This window comes from Phacochoerus africanus, chromosome 14 (assembly GCF_016906955.1).
Source record: "Phacochoerus africanus isolate WHEZ1 chromosome 14, ROS_Pafr_v1, whole genome shotgun sequence".
Classification (NCBI taxonomy): domain Eukaryota; kingdom Metazoa; phylum Chordata; class Mammalia; order Artiodactyla; family Suidae; genus Phacochoerus; species Phacochoerus africanus.
This window is the reverse complement of record NC_062557.1, coordinates 26,842,434-26,868,115: the sequence shown is the minus strand read 5'-3', so window position 1 is coordinate 26,868,115 and position 25,682 is coordinate 26,842,434. Positions and strand designations below refer to the sequence as shown.

General features: G+C 49.2%; 1 protein-coding gene across 2 annotated transcripts in view; it reads right to left on the bottom strand.

Annotated features, from left to right (window-relative positions):
* Positions 1–25,325, bottom strand: part of ACSF2 (acyl-CoA synthetase family member 2) — a 37,683-nt gene extending 12,358 nt beyond the window's left edge. The window contains exons 1-5 of one of the 2 annotated variants that reach the window (XM_047756853.1): positions 25,037–25,325; positions 1,668–1,863; positions 894–1,022; positions 594–647; positions 131–249 (exon numbers count right to left, since the gene is read on the bottom strand). In XM_047756853.1, the coding sequence (XP_047612809.1) occupies positions 131–249; positions 594–647; positions 894–1,022; positions 1,668–1,863; positions 25,037–25,164 (626 nt within the window). In that variant the 5' untranslated portion in view covers positions 25,165–25,325. The remainder of the gene's footprint in view (positions 1–130; positions 250–593; positions 648–893; positions 1,023–1,667; positions 1,864–25,036) is intronic. The other variant, XM_047756854.1, reaches the window with a different exon arrangement.
* Between the last annotated feature and the right edge of the window lie 357 nt (positions 25,326–25,682).

Genomic DNA, 25,682 nt, shown 5'->3' with positions numbered 1-25,682 from the left:
TAGGGTAGGCAGCATGGCGAGAGTCAGGGCTGCGGGAGGGCCCGCAGAGATGCCAGCCTCATCCCTGGGGGGTGGGGGAGGGGGGAGGAAGGCTGCACGATGCACCCCTCCCAACCCGGGATACCCCCACCTCTGGCTCTTCAAGGCCCCTGGCTCGGCCTTCTCCACCTCTGGACAGATCTGCTTCAGGATGTCGTAGTACTGCTGGGTCTTGAATTGCTTGGGGAACACGAGGGCTTTGCAGCCCACCTGTGGAAGAGAAGGGCCCCCCCACCACCACAGTCAGCAGGAAGCCCCCGCTTGGGGTTCTGGTGGAGTCCTAAGGGTTGCTCTCTCCCCCCCACAATACTTCCCTGACACACACAGGCACCGCCCCCCAACACACACCCCATCACCACCACAACACACGCACGCACGACCCCCAACACACACATTAGCCCGTCGGACCAGCCACCCCCTCTTCCCACCCAAGCACAGCCTGGGTGTCACCCATTTGGGCATGCCTCCACCTCACCAGCCCTCTGTGACAACTGGAAGACCCCTGTGCCAGACACCAGCCGGCCCCAACGCCCCCACCCCAAGAACAGACTTACCTTCTTGAGGGCATACTCCAGCTCTCGAGCCTGGTAGGCTGGGTTCACGGACACCTGGTGGAGACAGCAAGGGTGCATCACGTGTTCTGGGCAGACGTGGTCCCTCTCGATGCCCTCCACCCTCAGAGGCTGCAACCCATACCTTGGGCCTCCTTGGTGGGCTTCAGGAAAAAGCACTAGCTGGTCTGATACCAGCCAGGCATTGGTGTGATTTGGGGGCCAAGGATCCAGGGGTCTGTCCTGAATGATCCCCCCCAGTCCCCCTCACACCCCCAGATGTGCAGGCAAGGCCCTCCTCACCAGAATGATGCCTGCCTGGGCTGTGGCCAGCTGAATAAGTACCCATGCATAGGAGTTGGGTCCCCACATGCCCAGCCGGTCACCCTTGCGGAGGCCGATACTCAAGAGCCCAGCAGCAGCTTTGTCCACCTGGTGTAAACAGACAGGGCACAAGGGGGTGAGATGTGGATGAGCAGAAAGGGGCCCGTGATGCCCACCTCAACCTTTGGCCCAGGGGTTCACATCAGAATCACCTGGGAACAAGGGACAGGCAGATTCCCAGGCCTCAGCAGATCTGGAAGGTGCCTTGGGACCATGCATGTTAACTAGGGCCCCAGGGGAACACCCATCATGGCTCAGTGGAAACGAATCTGACTAGCATCCGTGAGGATGCAGGTTCAATCCCTGGTCTCGCTCAGTGGGTTAAGGATCTGGTGTTGCCATGAGCTGTGGTGTAGGTCGAAGATGCGGCTCGGATCCCGCGTGGCTGTGGCTGTGGCGTAGGCTGACGGCTACAGCTCCAATGAGACCCCTAGCCTGGGAACCTCCATATGCTGAGTTGCGGCTCTAAAAAGACAAAAAAAAACCCAAAACACGGGGCCCCAGGAACGACTGAGGCAGGAGGCACCCTCTGCCTCAGCCCTGCCCTCTTCCCCTGACACCCCTTGGGGCTTTCAGGCAGACCCAGCATCCCGCCCCAGAGCCTGCCACCACCCTCAAAGCTCCACCCACCCAGCCAGGGCAGCCTGGGGGACCAGCACTTGTCCACATCAAGGGTTCAAAGTCAGGACCCACCTGCTCCTTGAGCTGGGCAAAGGTCAACCTGATGTTTTCGTGGAAGACAACCAAGGCCTCTTTGTCCGGGAGCCTCTGTGCTGTGGCATCCAGGCACCACCCCACGGTCTTGTTAATAAGGCGCAATTTGGTGTTGCCCTGGATGTAGCTGAGGCCTCCGATGGGCAGGGGGGAGGTGTGATCCACCTCTCCAGAACTGTGGGGAGAGGGGTTATAGGCTCAACAGCCCTGGGCCAGACCTTCCTGGCACCAAAGGCCTGACCCACCCCGCTGAGTCACGTGTTTGGGACACTCCAGAAACTGTCTGACCACCCCATCCCCAGGCACTAATCACCATTTAGGAGCTGATGTGCCCTTGAGAAAGCCAAACCCGGAGCCTGACTCCTTGCCTTTTTTTTTTTTCTTTTCTTTTCTTTTCTTTTCTTTTCTAGGGCTGCACTTGAGGCATATGGAAGTTCCCAGGCTAGGGGTCTAATCAGAGCTGTAGCCGCCAGCCTACACCAGAGCCACAGCAATGCAGGATCCGAGCCACGTCTGTGACCTACACCACAGCTCACAGCAATGCCAGATCCTTAACCCACTGAGCAAGGCCAGGGATCGAACCCGCAACCTCATGGTTCCTAGTCGGATTTGGTAACCACTGAGCCGTGATGGGAACTCCTGACTCCTTGGCTTTAATCAGAGAGAAGTTTCTTTCCCCAACCTAGTCCTCAGTTTCCACTCGACACCAGTGGCCTGGAGCCTTGTTGCCAAAACCCCGAGAAGCCAAGCTGAGGTCAGTCACTCTGCCTTGACTAAGCAGAGAGGTGGCCTGGGAGGGCCAGGAACAGCTTTATCCTAGACACTGCTCCATCCTGGTAAAGAGATCCCTGGGTATATGTCAAAACCCATAGAATAGTCTTAACACAAGGACTAAACTTTAGTGTAAATTATAGACGGAAGTCACTAATAATGTACTAATTGCAACAAATGTTCACTAATTGTAACAAACGTACCACACCAGTGCAGATGCTAATAGTCAAGGAACTTGTGCCAGACTGGGAGGGTGTGGGTATAAAGAACTCTAGGTGAGATCTGCTTGGTTATTCTATAATGTGATAAGTGCCTATTAATTATTAAAACCGTCCGGAGTCTATCGTTTTTTTGTGGGGTTTTTTTTGTTTTTTTTTTTTTTTAGGGCCACACCTATGGCATATGGAGGCTATGAGTTGAGTCAGAGCTGTAGCTGCTGGCCTACAGCACAGCCATGGCAAAGCCAGATCCGAGCTGCATCTGTGACCTACGCCACAGCTCATGGCAACGCTGGATCCTTAACCCACTGAGCGAGGCCTGGGACTGAACCTGTGTTCTCATGGATGCTAGTCAGATTTATTTCCACTGAATCAGGACGGGAACTCCCGAAGTCTATCAATTATTAAAGCAAAAACAAGAGTTCCCATCATGGCTCAGAGGTTACCGAATCTGACTAGGAACCACAAAGGTTCGATCCCTGGCCTTGCTCAATGGGTTAAGGATCTGGCACAGCCGTGAGTTGTGGTATAGGTCGCAGACGCGGCTCGGATCCCACGTGGCTGTGGCTCTGGCATAGGCTGGTGGCTACAGCTCTGATTAGACCCCTAGCCTGGGAACCTCCATATGCCGAGGGCGTGGCCCAAGAAAAGACACACACACACACAAAAAGGTGCCCAGCAGTCCAAGGATCACAGCCGAGGCCGCATGTGCCCACTTGCCTGCCCCAGGAGACAGCTGCTGGGCTCCCACCCAGGCCCGGGTGGGAGTGTGGCAACTCTCAGACCCCATTCTCATCAGAGGGGTGGGCTCCAGGAGCCGGGCCTTCCAGGCAGGCTTCCTCCAGGAGGAGGACCCCAAAGACCCACCCTGATGCTTCTGTCCTGCAGCTGCTGAGCTGAAAAGACCAAGCGTAGCTTTCACGGATTAACCACCCATGGCCTGTCAGGGAGGTTCTAGGAAGAACAAGGTACACAGGACAGCGTGGGAGCAAAGCTGCGTTTCCCTGCAAATGGGAGAAGACACCCCATCTCACAGGAGTGTGGGTCCCAGTGCAGGCTGCCGGGGATGCTCTCCTGACTTCGGTGACATCAGGTCACACAGTGGGGAGCAAGTGAGCCCTGGGCTGGAGCTGGGGGGCCTGAGTATTTCATCCCAGGTGTGCCACCAGCCGGGTAGGTGGCGGTCACCTTTGGTGTCCCATGGCATGTCCCTCAGCACGTCTCTGGTTTCAGCTGCCGGGATGGCTTCCTTGTGGTTCTGTTTGCCCAGGGACTCCCACAAGTGTCCCCTTCTGTGGGACAGATCTGGGTGGCATCAAGTCCTAGAGGCAGGACCCTGGTGGCCTGCACACACTCATGTTGACCCCTCTTCCTCTCTCCGCTCCACACTCCCTCACTCCCGCTTCCCAGGATGACAAACAAACCACCTGCAGCCAAGTCCTTGTTCTCAGGAGAATCCAAGTTAAGATACCTGTGCTTCCCCACCTTCGAATCTGAGGACTTGGGTCAATGGTTATCCTCAAGAGGATGCTATCTAATTACCTACCTGGGCAATCTCCTCAGAGGGCTGTACCAAAGCCAGGTGGTCCCCTCGGCTGTGCCAGGGCAGAACACAGCCCTGCCACTCACACGTGACAAGCTTAAAGAACTGCTGAGGTAGTTCCCCCGTGGTCACCATGACAACCCTCAAGAGAGGCAGTGTACCAAAATCCTTCCCTCAGACATACTGTAGAGGGCATTCATTTTTGCCCACTGGGAAAAAGATATGCTCTTTTCTTTGGATTTGCCAAAGTGAGAGTTGCACGAGCAAGCTTGTGGAGAAAACCTGCCTTAAGAGGAAAGCCAGGAGTTCCTGTCGTGGCTCAGTGCATGTTCGATCCCTGGCCTTGCTCAATGGGTTAAGGATCGGGCGTTGCCCTGAGCTGCGGTGTAGGTTACAGACATGGCTCGGATCCCGCGTTGCTGTGCCTGTGGCTGTGGCTGGTGGCTACAGCTCCGATTCGGCCCCTAGCCTGGGAACCTCCATATTCCGCAGGAGTGGCCCTAGAAAAGGCAAAAAGACAAAAAAAAAAGAGTCAATAAGTCCCCTCCTTAAATTTAAACTAGTTTGGGGAATTCCTGTTGTGGTGCAGTGGAAACGAATCAGACTAGTATCCATAAGGATGCAGGTTCTGTCCTTAGCCTCACTCAGTGGATTGGGGATCTGATGTTACCGTGAGCTGTCGCATGGGTCACAGAGGTGGCTTGGATCCTATGTTGCTGTGGCTGTGGTGTAGGCAGGCAGCTGCAGCTCTGATTGGACCCCGGGCCTGGGAACTTCCATATACCATGGGTAAAAAGCAAAAATAAATAAATATATATATGTGTGTGTGTGTGTGTGTGTGTATACACTTAAACAAGTTTGAAAAAAAAAAAAAGCCGAACTCCATTTGCAACAACATGGATGAAACTGAAGGGCATTAGGCTCAAGGGAAATAAGCCAGACACGGAAAAGACTAACATTGCATGGTCTCACTTATATGTGGAATCTGAAATCAAACAAACAAACGTCAGCCAGTCTGAGTTGGGTTTCTCTTGCTCTCAACTGGTGAATCCTAACTACATACATTTTTTGCATTCCGTGGCTAACCAGTATCTTAGCAGCAGCCCAGCATCTGGATCAGAAGGCAGAGAAGTACAGGTCTCAGCCAACTTAATGGTTTCATTGTCAACAGAGCATTAAAATTGGGGTGGGGGGGTAGGGCGCTCTGCCTCAAAACAGGGACCCTCCTCTCTCAAAATGACCCAGAGTCCTGTCTAGTCTGGCACGTGATTTTCTGCACATTGGCCATGGTTTTCAGTGGCCTCTTTTTATTTTTTTTATTTTTTTTGGCCTCACCCACGGCATGTGGCCAGGCATCAAACCCGCGACCTGAGCCGCTACAGTGACAATGCCAGATCCCTAACTTGCTGTGCCACAAGAGAACTCCTTCAGTGACCTCTTGGAATGTCTAGTTGACAAATCAACAGATTGATTTATGTGCCCCCCCGCTCCCCAGGAAAAAAAATCCAGTTCAATTGCCCGTGTATGATCTCCTTTATCTTCACAGTGGCTCTGATAAGTGCTGTGACAGAGACACCCCTCACCCCCGTAGTCTCTTCTCTCTTAGTAATACCCCCCCCACCCCAGCATTCTCTGGTAGTGCAGTGGAGTAGGATTCCAGCATCGTCACTGCAGAGGTTTGGGTTGCTGCTGTAGTGTGGGTTCGATCCCTGGCCTGGGAACGTCCACATCCCATGGGTGCAGGGAAAAAAAAACAAATTGAAAACAGTGGAGTTCGAACTAGTATCCATGAGGATGCAGGTTCAATCCCTGGCCTCACTGAGTGGGTTAAGGATACGGTGTTGCCATGAGATGAGCTGTGGCAGAGGCCCACAACTCCAGCTCTGATTCGACCCCTAGCCTGAAACCTCCCTATGCTGCAGGTGCAGCCCTGAAAATAGTAATAATAATAATAACAATAATAATAATAATACACCCTTGGATGTTTACCTGTCCATGGCCACACGCAATAGAAACTACATTTCCAAGCTTCCCCCTAGCAGGTGATCTGGTCCAAGAGTAAAGTTCTGGCCAATGGGATTTTTTTGTTGGGTTTTTCTGGGGTTTTTTTTTTTTGCCATTTCTAGGGCTGCTTCTGCGGCATATGGAGGTTCCCAGGCTAGGGGTCGAATCGGAGCTGTAGCCACCTGGCCTACACCAGAGTCACAGCAACGCAGGATCCGAGCTGCGTCTGCAAACTACACCACAGCTCACGGCAACGCCGGATCCTTAACCTACTGAGCGAGGCCAGGGATCGAACCCGCAACCTCATGGTTCCTAGTCACATTCGCTAACCACTGCGCCACGACGGGAACTCCTGGCCAATGGGATTTAAGGAGAGGTCATGTGTGCAGCTTCTGAGAAGAGCCCTTAAAGGGAAGTGCATCTTCTCTTTTTCTCTCCGGCTGGCTGGAGTGCTGCACATGACGGGTCTCTTGGACCACATGGTGAGTGTGGGCACCACAGAGCAATAAGACAGAAGAGCCTGGAGCCTAACAGCAGGGTGCACCACGCCAGCCCCAGACTGGCTGTCTCCCAGCAGAACAAACTCCCATTTCCTAAAACCACAGCGACGGGGGTTCTCGGATACACACGAAGCTAGTCCTAAAAAAATGCAGATGCGAATTGTGAACTCTCATTCTCTAGATAAGGAAACTGAAGCGCAAAGAGATCAAGTGGCTGCCCGGCTGGTAAACAGCTGAACCTGGAGTGGGGAATCCAGCACAACAGCCATGCCTGCCCACACGCCACCCAACCCGGAGAGAAAGGGTGGCGTGGGTAACTCTCTTCTTCACACTCTGGATTTAGTCCCTGTCTGATCTCCAGAGATGGTCTTATTTCAGTTTTATTTTTGCCGCAATTATGTACTAACTGAACCCAAGAAACCACGACTGGGGTAGGGCAGGGTTGAGGTGCAAACGAGTTGCTCCTTCAAAGGATTTAAGAGTACTAGAAACGTCTATCAACGCGATTTGCTCATAAACTTAAGAACCACCCATCATTTCAAAAACCCAAGTGCAAACACCACTGATTCTACTTCCCTCCTTCCTCAAACACAGCCCCCAACCCCTTGGGCAACAAGGGCAGCCACTTTTTCTATCCTTAAACAAAGTAGCAGATATCCCATTTCACCCTGAAAAAGACAATAAAGAGACCTGGTTTTTATTTCTTTGTGGGAAGTTCAAGGAGTTGGGGGGGCAGGGAGGACTGGCAATGCCAGCTGCTCCCAACCCAACTAGAGTAAATCTTTGGACTGGGTGTTGTAAACCGCCAGGTGGGGTTACGTCAGCCAGGTGGGAGCTGCGAGGGAACTGGAGACAAAGCGCAGCCCCACCTAAAGGTGTCCTCAGAGAGTTGGCATGGGAGAATCCAGGCCTGGATCTGCTGCTGATTTCATAAAAGTCAGGAAACCAGATTTTTTTTTTTTTTTTTTTTTGCTTTTTAGGGCCGCACCTGTGGAGTATAAAGGTTCCCAGGCCAGGGGTCTAACTGGAGCTACAGCTGCTGGCCTACACGACAGCCACAGCAATGCCAGATCCAAGCTGCGTCTGTGACCTACCTGCACCACAGCTCATGGCAACGCCGGATCCCCAACCCACTGATCGAGGTCAGGGATCGAACCCACAACCTCATGGTTCCTAGTCGGATTTGTTTCCTCTGTGCCTCGACGGGAACTCCTAGGAAACCAGAATTTTTTTTTTAAATTTTTAAATAATTCTTTTGACTCTTCATTTTGTGGGATCAATGTGTTCACCGTTTTGTCCTCAGCGCCTCACAGGGCCTAGAATGTAGGAAGTGCTGAAATAAATGAGTAAATGAATAAATGCTAAATAATGCACACATGGAGTTCCCACTGTGGTGCAACAGGATTGGCAGTGTCTTGGGAGCCTTGGGAGGCAGGTTTGATCCCTGGCCCGGCACAGTGAATTAAGGATCCAGCCTTGCTGCAGCTGTGGCTTAGATCCGAACTGCAGCTTGGATCTGCTCCCTGGCCTGGGAACCCCATATGCCATGGGGCAGACAAAAAATAAAATAAATAAATAAATAGGGAGTTCCCATTGTGGCTCAGTGGAGACAAATCCGACTAGGAACCATGAGGATGCGGGTTTCGATCCCTGGCCTCGATCAGTGGGTTGGGGATCCGGCGCCATGAGCTGTGGTGTAGGTCACAGATGCAGAGATGTTGCTGTGGCTATGACATAGGTCACAGATGCAGAGATGTTGCTGTGGCTGTGGCGTAGGCCGGCGCTACAGCTCCTGATTCTATCCCTAGCCTGGGAACCTCCATATGCCGCAGGTGCAGCCCTAAAAAAAAAAAAAAAATTAAATACATAAAGGTCATAACAACCCAATTCAAAAATAAGCAAAGGACTTGAATAGATATTTTTCCAAAGAAGCTATGTGAATAGCCAACAAGCACAGGAATTGCAAATCAAAACCACAGTGAGATACACCTTCACACCCACTAGAAAGTCCATAAAGAAAAAACCAAAATAACAAGTGTTAGTGAGCACTAGAGAAATTTGAACTCTTTTTTTTATTTGTTTTGTTTTGGTGTCTTAGGACTGCACCTGCAGCATATGAGGTTCCCAGGCTAGGGGTCAAATCCAAGCTGCAGCCACTGGCCTACACCACAGCCACAGAAACTTCAGATCCTTAACCCACTGAATGAGGCGAGGGATCGAACCTGCGTCCTCATGGATACTAGTCCAATTCGTTTCTGCTGAGCCACAACGGGAACTCTGAGAAACCGGAACTCTTACGCATTGCTGTAGGAATGTAAGATGGTGTAGCTGCTCTGGAAAACAGTTTGGTAGTTCTCCAAAGAGTTAAAAATAGAGTTACCACTTGACCTGGCAATTCAAAAGAAGCAAAACCAAGTGTTCAGATATTTGTACACAAATATCCATAGCAGAAGTGAAGTCAGCCATACAATGAGACACCAACATCAAGTGCTTTCACGGAATGTGGAATCTGAAAAAAGGACAGACTGAGCTTCTTTGCAGAACAGATGCTGACTCACATTGAAAAACTTATGGTCTCCAGAGGAGACAGTTTGGGGGGTGGGGGGATGAACTTGGGTTGTGGGATGGAAATCCTGTGAAATTGGATTGTGATGATCATTATACAACTACAGATGTGATAAATTCGTTTGAGTAATAAAAAAATTAAATTAAATTAAAATATATATATATATTCATAGCAGTACTATCCACAACAGCCCAAAGGTGAAAACCCCAATACCCAGCAGTAGATAAATGAATGGATAAACGAAATATGGACTCTCCCTACAATGGAATATTACTTGACCATAAAAAGTAATGAAGTATTGATACATGCTACAACACGGATGAACCTTGAAAATATGGTATGTGAAAGAAGCCAAACACAGAAAATCACATATTGTATAATTCCATTTAGGTGAAATGTCGAAGTTAGACAAATCTGTAGATACAGGAAGTAAAGGAAGGAATTCCCGTCGTGGCTCATTGGAAACGAATCTGACTAGTATCCATGAGGACGCAGGTTCCATCCCTGCCATCGCTCAGTGAGTTAGGGATCCAGCGTTGCCCTGAACTGTGGTGTAGGTCGAAGATGAGGCTCAGACCCCGAGTTGATGTGGCTGTGGTGTAGGTGAGCAGCTATAGCTTCAGTTCGACCCCTAGGCTGGGAACCTCCATATGCTGTGGGTGCCACCCTAAAAAGGCCAAAAAAAAAAAAAAAAAGGAAGGAAGGAAAGGGGAAAGAAAGGAAGAAAAAGAAAGAAAAGTAAGTGGTTGCTTAGGACAGAGGGGATGGAGGATAGAGAGGTGATGGCCAAGGGTAGGGGGCGTTTTCTTTGAGACAATGAAAATGTTCTAAAATTGATTGTAAGGGAAGTCCCATAGTGGCACAGCGGAAACGAATCCGCCTGGGAACCATGAGGCTGTGGGTTCGATCCCTGACCTCGCTCAGTGGGCTAAGGATCTGGCGTTGCCGTGAGCTGCAGTATAGGTCACAGATGCGGCTTGGATCTAGCATTGCTGTGGTTGTGGTATAGGCCGGCAGCTGTAGCTCCCGTTGGACCCCTAACCTGGGAACCTCCATATGCTGCGGGTGTGGCCCTAAAAAAGATAAAAGATAATAAATAAATTAATGAATTAAATTGATCATAGGGATGGTTGCACATATTAGTGAACATACTGAAAATGGTTTAAACAAACACCTTTAAAAATAATGCACAACATTCTACTCCAGGGTATATACATCCACCAGAAATCATACATGTGCTCACTGAAAGACAGGATATTTATATTATCTCCAATATGGAAACTACTCAAATACTCATCAGTGGTAGAAGAGAGAAACAAGGTCCTACTGTAGAGCATAGGGAACTATATTCAATATATTATGATAAACCATAATGGAAAAGAATATTCTTTAAAAGTTATACACACACGCACACACACACACACACAATTGGATCACTTTGCTGTGCAGAAGAAATTAATATAACATTGTAAATCAACTCTAATAAAAACAGTTGAATAGATTGTGATTTATTCTTTGCAATGTTATAAAATGAGAGCAAACGAACTATGACTATCCCAAACAATATGAAATCCATTTTAAAAATGTTAAATGAAAAATGCCAGGCAGAAAAAGGTATATATTGTCTGATTCCATCGATATGTACAAAACAGGCCAAACCAGGAGTTTCTGCTCTGGCACACTGGGTTAAGGAAACTGCACTGTCTTTGCAGCGGTAAAGGTTTGATTCCCAGCCTGGTGCAGTGGATTAAGGATCTGGGGTTGCCGCAGCTGAGGTGTAGGTCGCAGCTGTGGCTCAGAGTCCGTCCCTGGCCTAGAAACTTCCATATGCTGTGGGTGTGGCCAAAAAAAAAAAAAAAAAACCAGGCAAACCAATCTATGCAAGAAAGCAGCCAAAATCCATGCAGCCAACTGGGTGCTGGTTTTAGAAGTGTGTTCAGTCTATGAAAAACTCATCAAGCTAGCACATAAGATGTGTGTACTTTTCTGAATCTATGTTATAAGTCAATGCAAAGTTTAAAAGAAGACCCTCCTAGGGCTTAAGCCACTGTTGCTATAAACACAACTCATAACCTAACTTTAGCAACAGGCTGTGGTATCTATTTGCCATCCTGTCAGAAAAATTAAAGCAACATGTTATCTCTTCTGTGCAAAATCCATGCACACATAAATAAATAAAGCCAGGCAAGCCAAGTAAACACATCTGTTTGTGATCTCCACTTTAGAAATTACTCAAGAAAAGAAATAAGTGCATTTTTTTTTCTTTTTTGGCCACCCCGTGGCATGTGGAGTTCCCAGGGGCCAGGGATCAGATCCAAGCTGCAGCTGCAGCAATGCCAGGTCCTTAACCCACCGTGCCAGGTCTGGGATCAAACACTCAAACGCAGCCCAGTGCTCCAGAGAGGCAGCCGATCCCTGTTTTGCCACAGCAGGAGCTCCAATAAGTGCCGTTGGGTTTTTTTTTTTCCTTTTTTTTTTTTTTTTTTTTTTGGCCGCCCTGCAGCACATGGAGCTCCTGGGCCTGGGATCAGATCCAAGCCACAGCCAAGAACTAAGCTGCACTAATGCCTGATCCACTGTGCCAGGCTGGGATCGAACCTGCACGCCAGTGCTCCCAAGCCAATCCCACCGCACCACAGCAGGAGCTCCAATAAGTGCCGTTTTGAGTGGAGCAGGATTTTCCTTTCTGAGAGTTTCAATAGAGGAGAGAGCAGTGCGTGTGCCCTCTGTGTGGTACACCGTGACTGCTGCCCAGGAAACCCGTTTCCTCCGTGGATACATATTTCCCCACGTTCAGGAGCAGCTCAGGACACACTGCCTACTATTTAGAATGTGGCTCACTGGATGCAAGGCTTTGGTCCAGAAGACAGCTCCCCAACTGGAATATTGTTCCAGTGGGAAACTCGGAGCCACCTGATGATAACTACTTGACAGTGTAATTTCCAAGAATGTCTGTAGAGACGTTTAATGACAAGTCAGGAGTGTAATGACTCTGATTGATGAAACAGATGGGCACACTCAGTGGGGAAGGGCAGAGATGGGCAAGGGATGTGTGAACCGAAGGAAGGGGCAGAAGCATGAACATCTCCCCTGTGAAGCTGTCAGGCAGGTTTTCTCAGGCAAATCGTCCCAAGGGCTCTTATCCCTGTCTTACAAGTGGAGAAAATTGAGAGAGAAGTTAAGCCACCTGTCCAAGCTGCCACCCTAAAAATGCACTAAAACAGCCTCATCACTAGATCACAAACAGCTCTCCACTAAAACAGACAGGGGACCTTGACACAGGAAACACGACAATAACCAAACTTGCAGGAGAAGGAAGACAAGTGGCCAGTAAGCATAGAAGAAGATGTCTATGTTACAAATTAAAGCAAAATAACCGCGAGAGATCAGCAAAGACGGAAAATATTGATATTATGATGTCTGCAATTGATTTTCCAATGGCAGCCAAAAATATGTGTGCACAGAGTTCCCACTGTGGCTCAGCGGTCACAAACCCCACTAGTATCCATGAGCACTCGGGTTCGATCCCTGGCCTTGCTCAGTGGGTTAAGGATCCAGGTTGCTGCAAGCTGCAGCGTAGCTTGCGGATGTGGCTTGGATCAGGCGTTGCTGTGGCTGTGGCGTTGGCTGGCAGCTGCAGCTCCAGTTTGACCCCTAGCCTGGGAACTTCCATATGCAGTGAGGGCGGCCCTTAGGAAAAAAATAAAAAATTTAAGAATTTTTTCAAAAATATGTGTGTCTATAAGAAGGTTTCTACAAAGAGCATTATTAGGGAGTTCCCACTGTGGCACAGTGGGTTAAGAACCTGACTACAATATGAGAAAATAAAATATATATATATTATAACTGGGTCAATTTGCTATACAGCAGAAATTGACAAAACATTGTAAATCAACTATAATTAAAATTTTAAAAAAAAAAGAAGCTGGGAGTTCCCATCGTGGCACGGCAGAAACAAATCTGACTAGGAACCATGAGGTTGCGGGTTCGATCCCTGGCCTTGTTCAGTGGACTGGGGATCTGGCGTTGCCATGAGCTGTGGTGTAGGTCGCAGACGCGGCTTGGATCTGGCATTGCTCTGGCTGTGGCATAGGCTGGCAGCAACAGCTCCAAAGAGTCCCCTAGTCTGGGAACCTCCATATGTTGCCCTAAAAAGACCAAAAAGACAAAAAAAAAAAAAAAAGAAAGAAAGAAAGAACCTGATCACAGCAGCTCAGGTAGCTGCAAAGGCATGAATTTGATCTTGGCCAGCCCATTGGGTTAAGGATCTGGTGTTGCTGCAGCTGTGGCACAGGTGGAAGCTTTGGCTTGGATTCGATTCCTGGCCTGGGAACTTCCATACACTGGGTGCAGCTGTGAAAAAAAAAAAGGCAGTGGGGGAGGAGGATTATTCATTTTTATGGATAAGGTAAGAGTTCCTTTTCTTAAGCTTCCAAATCTAAAGGTGGCCACACTGGGTCCTTTTCTGAATGTAGTGCTCTTTACACTTTACTTTTTACCCCTTCTCTGGGGGTTGTGCAGGGGCTGGAGCAGCAAACCTGAGCCTGAGGGTGCCACAGGCCCATGGAGAAGCACCCCCACTTGGCTCCCACCTCCCAGCCCTCAAGTCCGCACTGGTTTTTTCCCGTGCTTTATTTTGTGGCATCTGATTAACCTTCCTTGCTGCCTTGGATCCCACGGTGCCAGGTCACCTCTCCTGGCACCAGGCACGACGGCTTTGCATCCTAATTTCACAGTCCCTGGTTAAAGCAACCTGGAAAGCCTTGTGCCCCCGGGTTGGCTCCGCCCAGTACAGCCTAGCCTAGCTGTCCGGCAGGCCCTAGACACAAAACACGGGCTGGCTGGCTCAGGGAACTCCTGTGACAAGCCATAGCATTCTGTGATATTTTAGGGCTGGCCCCTAAAATCAGAACTAGAATTCTCTGTGGGCACCAAGGATCACAGCTCCTGACAGGATCAGGCAGAGACCAGAGGCAGAGCATGAGGGAGCTCTGAAGGAGTCATGGGGGCAGGGACCTCAGCAGACAGGCCTGCAGAATCTAGTTGAGGAAGAAGCTGTTTGTTTTGCCTCCTGCTGTTTGTTTTGCACATTACCTGCTGCCCAGAGGCTCTTGGAACCTGGGCCAGGACATTACAGGTGAACCCTCCCTGCCAGAGGCTGGAATTGCCCCAGATCTGGGGCAAGAACTCTTAACCCTTTCAGAAGCCTCCAAGAAGGGAGGGTGACTGGACGTGAGGGACCCATGGAACCGCAGGAATGTCCCCCACAATGAGGCCGGACCCCTGCTCGCCTGGGCAGGGTGCCATGCCATGCCACCAGCAAGAAGTCTTTAGAAAGAAAGTGGAAATCAATTGCCTGCTTTTGTTCCAAGTCATGCACTGATCTCTGTTCCTCCCGTCATAGGCATTTGATGCCGGGCTGGTCCCTGGGCTCTAAGAAAAAAGACAAATCACCAGCAAAGCTAAAAGAGAGCAACTGCCCGGGTTTACAGATTTCATTTTATATGTAAGAGACAAAGGATTGGTATTGAAGCTATAAATCAATCGAGGACAAGTAATCTAACACAGTAAATGAGCAAAGAATATGAGTAGTCACAGAAGACTTTTCAAAAGATGCCCACCCTCACTGGTAATCAGGGAGGTATAAACCAGACCACAATAAGATACCCTTTAGCCCCCACCAGAGTGGCAAACCCTTCAATGTTCGGTAATACTAAGTATTTGCCAGGCTGTGGGGAAACAGAACTCTTGATAGCTACTGCTGGTCACAGCAGCACAGCCTTTCAAGGGCAATTTCTAAAAAAGCTGAAAATGTCACCCTCTTAACACAATAATTGCATTGTTGAAGATAGAATCATATAACAGGCATCTATACAGTAGATAAAAAGAATTGTCTATATCTATAGGTATCCATGTAAACAGATCTCAAAAACACACTGTTGGGTGGGAGTTTCCGTCACGCCTCAGCAAAAACAAATCCAACTAGTATTCATGAGGACGCAGATTCGATCCCTGGCCTCGCTCAGTGGCTTAAGGATCCAGCATTGCTGTGGCTGTTCTGGAGGCCGATAGCTACAGCTTTGATTCAACCTGTAGCCTGGGAACTTCCATATGCCTCAGGTGTGGCCCTAAAAAAGCAAAAAAACAAAAACACACTGTTGGGCGAAAAAAGAAGGGCACAGTGGTATATTTTTTGCTAAGAACTGTAAACACCTAAGTGTGGTTTATGGACACAAAAAACAAGAAAAACTGGTTTTTGTTTGTTTGTGTGTTTTTAGGGCCTCACCTCCAGCACATTGACGTTCCCAGACCAGGGATCGAATCAGAGCTGCAGCTGCTGGCCTAGCCACAGCCACAGCCACGGCCACACCGGAACCTTAACCCTCTGAGGGGGGAACTGGGATCAATCCCGTGTCCTCATGGATTCTAGTCAGGTTCATTACTGCTGCGCCACAAGGGGAGCGCCCTATAAGCTACTGTTTAAAAGCAAAAGACATGCTCTGACATGACATGCATTCAATTTCTGACAGTGGCTCTCTGCCTGTCTGAGGGGTGGGTTGGAGGAGGCTTACAAAAGGGACGTTGACTTGATCTATTTCTTTCTTTTATAAACAGTTTTCTAATTTTTTTCCTTTTTTTTGTTTTTGTTTTTGTCTTTTTTAGGGCCGCACCTGTGGAATCTGGAAGTTCCCAGGCTTGGGGTCAAATCAGAGCTGCAGCTGCCGGCCTGCACCACAGACCCAGCAATGCAGGATCTGAGCCATGTCTTTGACCTACACCACAGCTCATGGCAATGATGGATCCTTAACCCACTAAGTGAGGCCAGGGATCAAACCCGCTTCCTCATGGATACTAGTCAGGTTCGTTTCCACTGAACCACAAGAACTCAAGTTCTAATTTCTATGTGCCCACATTGGTGAGTGGCACATTTATGCCAGCAACAAAATAACAACTATCGTTCAAGAAAAAGAAGGTGGAGCTCCCTGGCGGCTCAATGGGTTAAGGATCCGGTGTTGTCATTGCTGTGGTTGGGTCACTATTCTGGTGTGGGTTCGAGCCTGGCCTGAGAACTTCTGAATGCCATGGGCATGGCCAAAATAATCCCAAACTCAACACCACAAGCACGATTCATAAAATTAATAAACCAGACCTCATCAAAATTAAAACTTTCTGCTCTGCCAAAGACCCTGTTAAGAGGACAAGAAGGTGAGCTACCGAGTGGGAGAAAATATTTGCAAACTACATATTTGAAAAGTATATCTAGACTGCATAAAGAACTCTGAAAACTCCACAGTAAAAAACCAAACAATCCCACTCGAAAATGGGCAAAAGACATAGATATTTCACCAAAGAGGATATACAGGTGGTGAGTAAGCACATGAAATTTACTCAACATCATTAGCCATTAGGAAAATGCATATTAATACCGCAATAAGATATCGCCATACACCTACCAGAAGGGGAAAAATTAAAAACAGTGACAACACCAAAGGCTGGAGAGGATGCTGATCACCCATACATTGTTGATGAGAATGTAAAATGGTACAATCATTCTGGAAAACAGGTAGTGTCTGTGCAACTATACATGCAACTACCATGTAAACCAGCAACTGCACTTCAGCGCAATTATCCCCAAGAAATACATTTCGTTGGCCCTCTGAACCCACAGGCTCCATATGCAGATGTGGACCAGAAGATACAGAGAGCTGACTCTACTACAATCCTGTTGGGTTTTGGGTTTTTTGTTTGTTTTTTGTTTTTTTGTTTTTTTGTTTTGCTTTTTAGGGCCACACCCATGGCATATGGAAGTGCCCAGGCTAGGGGTCAAACTGGAGCTGGAGCTGCTGGCCTATACCACAGCCACAGCAACCCAGGATCCAAACCGCGTCTGAGACCTACACCACAGTTCATGGCAATGCCAGATCCTTCACCCACTGAGCGAGGCCAGGGATTGAAACCGCAACCTCATGGTTCCTAGGCGGATTTGTTTCCGCTGCACCACGATGGGAATTCCTACTACAGTTCTTTCATATGAGAGACTTAACCATCACAGATTTGGGTACTGACAGAGGTCCTGGAACCAGTCTCCCTCGAACACCAAAGAGAACCATAAAGAATTATGGTCACAGATAAATGAAAACATGTTCACACCAAAACCTGAACTGGGAGTTCTCAAAATGGCTCAGTGGTTAACGCATCCGACTAGGAACCATGAGGTTGCAGGTTTGATCCCTGGCCTTGCTCAATGGGTTGGGGATCTGGTGTTGCCATGAGCTGTGGTGTAGGTTGCAGATGTGGCTCGGATCTGGCACTGCTGTGGCTCTAACGTAGGCCAGCAGCTACAGCTCCCATTCGACCCCTAGCCTGGCAATTTCCATGTGTCGCAGGAACGACCCTAGAAAAGGCAAAAAGACAAAAAAACAAAACAAAACAAAAATGTGAACTGAATGCTTGTAGCTGCCCAATTTGAAAAAAAACTGGAAACAGGAATTGCCCCTGTGGCACAAAGGGCTGTGCTGCCTGGAGGTCAAAAATAAAAAGAAGAAAGAGGAGTTCCCATCGTGGCGCAGTGGTTGATGAATCCCGCGTTGCTGTGGCTCTGGCGTAGGCTGGCAGCTACAGCTCCGATTAGATCCCTAGCCTGGGAACCTCCATATGCTGCGGGAGCGGCCCAAGAAATGGCAAAAAGACCAAAAAAAAAAAAAAATACCAGAGTCAAAAAAAGAAGAAAGAAAGAACTGGAAATAACCCGAAGGTCCTTCAGTGGGTGAAGGGTTAGACCAATTCTACATCCATAGCAAGGAATTCTATTTAATGATAAAAAGAAAGGAACCATTGATCCACAAAACAACCTGAATGAATCTCCAGAGAATTATGCAGAGTGAAAAAAAAAAAAAATCCCAAAAGATTGGACATAATACGACTCCAATTACATAATATCTTGAAATGACAAATGCTATTAATGGAAAACAAATAAGAGATTGTTAGAAGCTAAGGAAGGGTGGAGATGGGAGAGGAGTAAGTGTGGCTATAGAAGAGAAACTTGAAGGGTCCTGTGCTGGTGACACTGTATCAGTGGGAACACCGTGGCTGTAATACTTACTGTACTACAGTTTTGCAAGATGTTACCACTGGGGGAAACTGGATAAGGGGTATGTGGGATCTGTTTGTGCTACTGCTGACAACTGCAGGTGAATGTACGATTATCTCAAAATAAAAGTTTTTGAAAAAAAAAAAAAAATTCTTGGAGTTCCTGCTGTGGCTCAGAGGAAATGGCTCAGAGGAAATGAACCTGACTAGTATCCATGAGGATGCAGGTTCGATCCCTGGCCTCACTCAGTGGGTTAAGGATCCAGCGTTGCCGTGAGCTGTGGCATATGTCACAGATGAGGCTCGGATATGGTGTTGCTGTGGCTGTGGCGTAGGCTAGCGGCTACAGCTGCAATTAGACCCCTAGCCTGGGAATCTCCATATGCCACAGGTGTGGCCCTAAAAAGACAAAAAAAAAGGAAAAAAAAGGAAAAAAAAAAGAAGATGCTACATACAAGAGTCTATACTTATTCTAAGATTCAAGAGTAGAAAAACTGATCTATGGAGAGTGGTGTGACATTGGTAGTCTGGTTGGGGAATGGAACTGACTGGAAATGAGGACTGGAGAAATTTCTAGAACTGCGCTGTCTAGATGGTAGTGGTTCTAGAACATTTGAAATGTGGCTGGTCTGAATTGATGTCTTCTGTAAGTGCTAAACACACACCAGATTTGGAAGACGTATGAAATAAAGAATATAAAATATCTCCTTAGCCATGTTTAAAAGATTGGTTACAGGCTGAAATGATGTCTTGGCTCTACTAAGTTACGGAAAATGTGTTGTTAAAATTAATATCGCCTATTTCTCATTACTTTTTATTTTGTTTATTTTTTTCCCCTTTGTGGTCACACCCACAGCATATGGAAGTTCCTCGGGCCAAGGATCAAATTCAAGCCTCAGCTGCAACCTATGCCACAGCTATGGCAACGCCAGATCCTTAACCCACTGTGCTGGCTGGAAATCAAACTGGCACCACCACACAGACAAGCCAGATCATTAACCCACTGAGCCACAGGGGAGCTTCTATTTTGTTTATTATTATTATTATTATTATTATTATTATTATGGCCATGTCCATGGCACGTGGAAGTTCCCAGGCCAGAGAGCAAGCCCATGCATGCCACAGTAGCAACCCAAGCCACAGCAGTGGGAACTCTGGATCCTTAACCCACTGTGCCACCAAGGATACCCTCCTATTAATTTTTTTAATATGGCTACTAGAAAACAAAATTATATATGTGGCTCCCATTATATTTCTACTGAACGGCACTGTTTTAGAGTAATGCACAAGTTCTGTTTCTTGGGGTGTTGCATAATGGGTGTATACATTTCTTAATAGCCATCAAGCTGTACACTTAAGATTTGCGCATTGTCTGTAATTATACCATAAAGCCCCGTAATCTTTTCACCACCCAATATAGCTTTCCTGAAGGAGTCCACAGCCTGCAAAGGACACAGACTACAAAAAACCCCCAAGGTAAGAGTTACAACAAAGATTTTGAAGAGTTCCCTTCATGACTCAGCAGTTAACAAACCCAGAGAGGATCCATGAGGATGTGGGTTCAATCCCTAACCTCGATCAGTGGGTTAAGGATCCATCCTTGCCACGAGCTTGACGTAAGTTATGGATGTGGCTCAGGGCCTGCATGGATGTGGCTGTGGCATAGGCAACTATAGCTCTGATTCAACCCTTAGCCTCAGAACTTCCATATGCCTCGGGTGTGGCCCTAAAAAGACAAATATATATATATATATTTTTTTTTTTGAGCAAGGCACTCTATATTTGTGGAAATTTCCATTTTTAGCTCAAATAAAACTGATAGTGGGAGTTCCCGTCATGGTGCAGTGGTTAACGAATCCGACTAGGAACCATGAGGTGGCGGGTTCGATTCCTCGCCTTGCTCAGTGGGTTAAGGATCCGGCGTTGCCGTGAGCTGTGGTGTAGGTTGCAGACGCGGCTCGGATCTGGTGTTGCTGTGGCTCTGGCGTAGGCCAGTGGCTACAGCTCCGATTGGACCCCTAGCCTGGGAATCTCCATATGCCACGAGCGCGGCCCTATAAAAAAGGCAAAAAGATAAAAAACAAACAAACAAACAAAAACTGATAGCGAATGTGTGTTTGTGCCTATGTAGAGAAAGAACACTGACTCAGAGATCAGGCCCAAAGAACACAGACTCAGAGATGAGGCCCAAAGAACATGGACTCAGAGATCAGGCCCAAAGCCCAAAATGTCCACAGAAATAGTGCAGAGTGCCTCTTGTCCAAGTGGCCTATTTTACAAAGAAACCAAGGTCCAGACAGGGTGAGTGACTTGCCTAAAGCCATACTGAACTAGAAGTGGTAGGGCTGGGATTTTCTGTCCTGTGGTCTAACTCCCAAACTGAGAAGCACGTGTGCCGGTTAGGTTCCCAAAACATGATTCCTAAGCTCAAAATGGCTTGTTTATTTCTGAAGGGAGAGGCGCCTGGTAGCATTATTGGTACCTGCCATTTATCAGGACACTCCCCCAGCCAGGCCCTTTCAAGGGATGAAATTACATCCTATACTTTGGTTTCTTCAACACATGATTGGGGGTGGGGGGGGAGAGCAGCCATTTATCCCAGCACTCAGCATAAGCACGATGTGTCTGTCAACAGCCAGAGCAGCCCCATGTTGGTTCAAGTAGACCTATGTTCTTCCTACTCTCCAGACAGGCTTCTAAGCCGTGGATCTTGGAATAATTGCAGGAATGTCCAAAACCATTATTGCACAAGCCCTATTAATGCAATGGGTTGAAGGTCTCCTTAGAGTCAGGCCATGAATTAAGAATTTTCTGGGAGTTCCCGTCGTGGTGCAGTGGTTAACAATCCGACTAGGAACCATGAGGTGGTGGGTTCGATCCCTGGCCTCGCTCAGTGGGTTAAGGATCCGGTGTTGCCATGAGCTGTGGTGTAGGTTGCAGACGCGGCTCGGATCTGGTGTTGCTGTGGCTGTGGTATAGGCCAGCGGCTACAGCTCTGATTAGACCCCTAGCCTGGGAACCTCCATATGCTGTGGGTGCAGCCCTAGAAAAGACAAAAAAAGATGAAAAAAAAAAGATTTTTCTTAAAAAAAAAAAATAGGGAGTTCACGTTGTGACCTAGTGGTTAACGAATCCAACTAGTATCTATGAGGACTCGGGTTCAATTCCTGGCCTCGCTCAGTGAGTTAAGGATCCGGCATTGCCATGAGCTGTGGTGTAGGTTGCAGCCGTGGCTTGGATCCCGAGTTACTGTGGCTGTGGCAGGGGCCACCAGCTACAGCTGTGATTCAGCCCCTAGCCTGGGAATCTCCATGTGCCGCAGGTGCAGCCCTAAAAAGACAAAAGACGGGGAAAAAAAAAAAAAAAACATTCTTATGTGACCTCACTTAACTCTCACAACAACACCGTTTACAAACAACAAAGTTCTCAAGTTCAACTGATTCCGGAAGCTACCAGCTAGAAAGTGGTTCTTTGAACACAGATCTGTCTGGCTCCAAAATCTTTGTAGACTGAATAAATAAATAATGTGAGAGATCTTAGCAAGGCTTCATATCCAAGGTTCAAAAGAGTTTAGGGCAAGCAAGCGTTCATACAAGTATACAGACTTCATCCTTCAAACTACAGCCCTGTCATTGGAGATCAGGCTCATACTCTGGGCTCTTTAGAAAGTCTTACCTAGTCCCATTCCTACCAGTCAGATTCTTCCCTGCTTTGATTGACACCCTCCCTGGTACAGCATCCTTACTTCCTTGAATCAGTGGGTCTATGATCTTTCCCTGTAGAGCCCTTTTAGTCAAAGAAGTCACTGAAAACAAGTTCATCCATCCTTGTATTCCCCATTGCACCCGCCACAGTAGACTGCATACCTGCATCATTCACAGATTACAATGTCTAAATTTATAGTTTCTTTTCTTTCTTTTTTTTTCTTTGTTTTTTTTTTTTTTTGTCTTTTTAGGGCCGCACCTGCACATAAGGAGGGTCCCAGGCTAGGGGTCAAATTGGAGCCGTAGCTGCCAGCCTACGTGACAGCCACAGCAAGGCGGGATCCGAGCTGCACCTGTGACCTACACCACAGCTCACGGCAACGCCGATCCTTAGCCCAGTGAGTAAGGATAGGGATCAAACCTGCATCCTCACGGATACTAGTTGGGTTCGTTAACCACTGAGCCACGATGGGAACTCCTAAACCACTGTTCTTTCTGTCTTTCCCAGCTCTAAGTGCTCACAATAACCCAGGTGCAGCTGCCTCACAGGCTTCCCCAAGGAATCAGCATGGGATTCCTCCCTCCAAAGCTCCTGAAAGCCCCAGACTAAACCATTTCCCATTCCTGGGGAATAGCGTGTGTGTGGACAAGGGGAAGGGGTTGATAGTTCAGGAGATCTGGAGAGCAATGGACAGCTTCCTCTTTCCTTCTGGGAAAAAGGGCTCTGGACAGCCCTGACCTTGATGGATAGGGGAGTGTCCAGCAGATCCAGGCACTAGACTTGGGGCTGGGCAGAGCCCAACATTTTGGCAACTGATCAGGAAAGAGGACCAGGTGCAAGAAAGAGGTCACTGAGGAGGGGGTCCTTTCCTCCCTTCAAATCACTTGGGAGTCCTACCTAGACACCATTGGGAGGTTCTCAGGGACCAAGCCTGCCCCAAAGCAAAGGCTGAGAGGAGCAAGCCTTTGTCGATTCAGCAAGTAGGTACCATTAGTGACAACTCCACAGGCTCTTGGCTCAGGTCACATGCTCAAGTCACACAGCAAGTAGGTGGAGGCACTAGGGCTATAACCCAAAGCAGCCTGGCTTCAAAATTCTTGCTTTTTCCTAACAGGCAAAACTAAGGATCTGATAAGTAATAGACATGGGTGCTGGTCAGCAAGAAAGCGAGCTATATGGGACCAGGTCAGAAAGAGCAGAGGACAAAAGTCCAGGAGCTTTCCACACGGCACCCAGAACACGGAGCAGTGGTCATCCTGACTTGTCTCTGTACTAGGCTACAAGTCCCCGGAGGACTGGGTTCTATGACTTTCATAACTACGGCACCCATCAGGGGTTGGACATGATGAAGGCTCTCGGGAGTATACGCTGAATGCTTGAGACTCTTGAGGGTTTCCGAGAGGACAGGAAGAGCAAAATCAGGCCAAACGACCAGAGTCAGTAGGGAAGGGTTCATGCACGAGTGCATGGAAAGGATGGGAGGGAATTAGGCCAGATGCTCAGGAAATCCTTCTCTGGACACATGGCTCTCCTCCTGACACAGAGTCAGAAATTTCTCGGAGACCTAGTACCCCTACCCTAAGGTTACAGGACTGTAGCAAGTAAGGGACCTGCTTTGTTTACACATAAAAAAAAGTCAAAGGTCCAGAACGATTGCAAAGGTGGCCTGATGTAGCATCATGAAACATGTACACTTTGGAGGGTAACTTTCCTTAGCACCCTCACGATCTAAGGGTGGGTGCCCCCACCCTTAGATTCGGAGGGTGGGAGGGTGGGGGCACCCCCACCCCCGCCCGGAGTCCAGAAGTGAGGCTTGAAGGCTGTGGGGTGGTGATGGCAGAGCTTGCCTAGGAAGGCATTTAGCAGGTGGTTGTGAGTGATGGAGCCAGCAGAGAAGCATTCTCGTCCTCAGAATCCCATCTGCTGACCTTCTTGAGCCACCTCCAGAAAAATCAGGCCTAGCAATCTGAAAGCACTGCATGCTTTCTACCAGCTAGTTCAAAACACTGTGATCTCCAGAGTTCCAGCCAAAGAGGAGTTTGGACCTCCCATCAACTTCCCTCATCTGTTTTTTTTCGTTTTGTTTACACCATGCCGGCAAGACAAGAAACCTCTTCGGGCTTCTCCTCCCTTTTCAATGCCCAGGCCTACATGGCACCTGGGGTCCAAAACCCTGTCCTGACCCCAGAGCCAGTCCTGGCCTAGGTGGGTGGCAGGGCAGGCTCAGTGGTGGCCAGGCCTCCCCCTGCTGGGTGCTACAGATAAAAGCCACCGCTAATAACTAGCCGGAGCCCAGTTCTGCTTCCCAAACACATTTTCACATCTGCACTCTTAGAGGGAGGTAGTATTGCTTACGCTGCTGCTTTAGAGGCAGCACACTTGCTAGAAAAACACTTCCTTCATCTGCCAGGGCACTTTCCTTCTGCACCAGAGCAGAAGAAAAGAGGCCAAGGAAGCAGCAAGGAGCCCAGCAGGGTTTGTCAGCAGCAGAGGAGGAGAGGGGAGACTGCTGAGCTTCAGGGTCTGGGGTGCACAAGACGGGGTGGAAGATCCCCAAGTTTAACCATGAAAAGGTTCCAGCTCAGAAGGAGTGTCCTAGGGAGAGAGTCCAGGCCTTGGGCTAGACTGCTAATGGCTCCCACTCCCGGCCATCAGTATGCCCGCGACTGGAAGAATCTAAGTCTTGGACCAGAACCCAGAGTCTGTGCAGAGTCCCTGCAGCTGCAGCCCCAGCCTGTGTGGGCCAGGCCAGCATTTCCTGTTGCCTAGGTGCCAGATTCGGGGTACCTGCTCCCTCGCCTGTGCTGCCCAGGGGTGCAGCCGCCGCGGGTCTCCCAGCTTGAGCGCCATCTGCCCCCTGCGAGGCTCTGCAGACCCCCCCCCCCCCGCCCCCCGCCCAGGATCCCCACCCAGGGGACTGGCCCGTCCCTTCTCTTCCCGGGGCCGCGTACCTGAGGGGACGGACGCCCCACAGCCTCGCTTCCTGCCAAACCCAGGAGAGGCCGCCCCGGGCCCCCAGCACCTCCGGCCTCCCGGCGCACAGCCTCACGACGCGCAGCATCCCGAGGTAGACGGCCATGGCTCGCGACGTCAGCGTCCCGGCCCGGAGTAAACTTTTAAAGCGCGCCGAGGCGGGGCGAAGCGCGGGGAGGCGGGAGGGTCGCCTCTGCCTATGGGTTGCGGAGAAGTTGGGGCTGGCCGGCCGGGGCGGGGCGAGGCGAGGCCCAAACGAGGCGTGGAGGAAGTGCCCGCTCCCGGGCCACCTTCCCTGGGACCCGCTTCCCTGCCCCGCCCCCACCCACCCTCGAAGAATTGCCTTGGTTTCCCCTTTGGACCCGACGGTCCCCGCCGCAGGACCCCGGCAGCTCTCCCCTTCCAACTACCAGGGGCCTGAGTTTGGGGGCGCAAGAACGTATTGATTTCGTAGAGGGGGAACCAGCGGCGCGGCCAGACGCGTCCACCCCCCCACCCCCACCCCCCCAAGAGCCGGGTTAGGGCACAGGTCACGTGCTGGTTCCCGGGTTGTGGGCCAGAGGCCGGGGGAACCGGTGCAAGGCTCCCCCAGGCCTGCCAGCTGGAGCACAGGGCCCGCGGGGG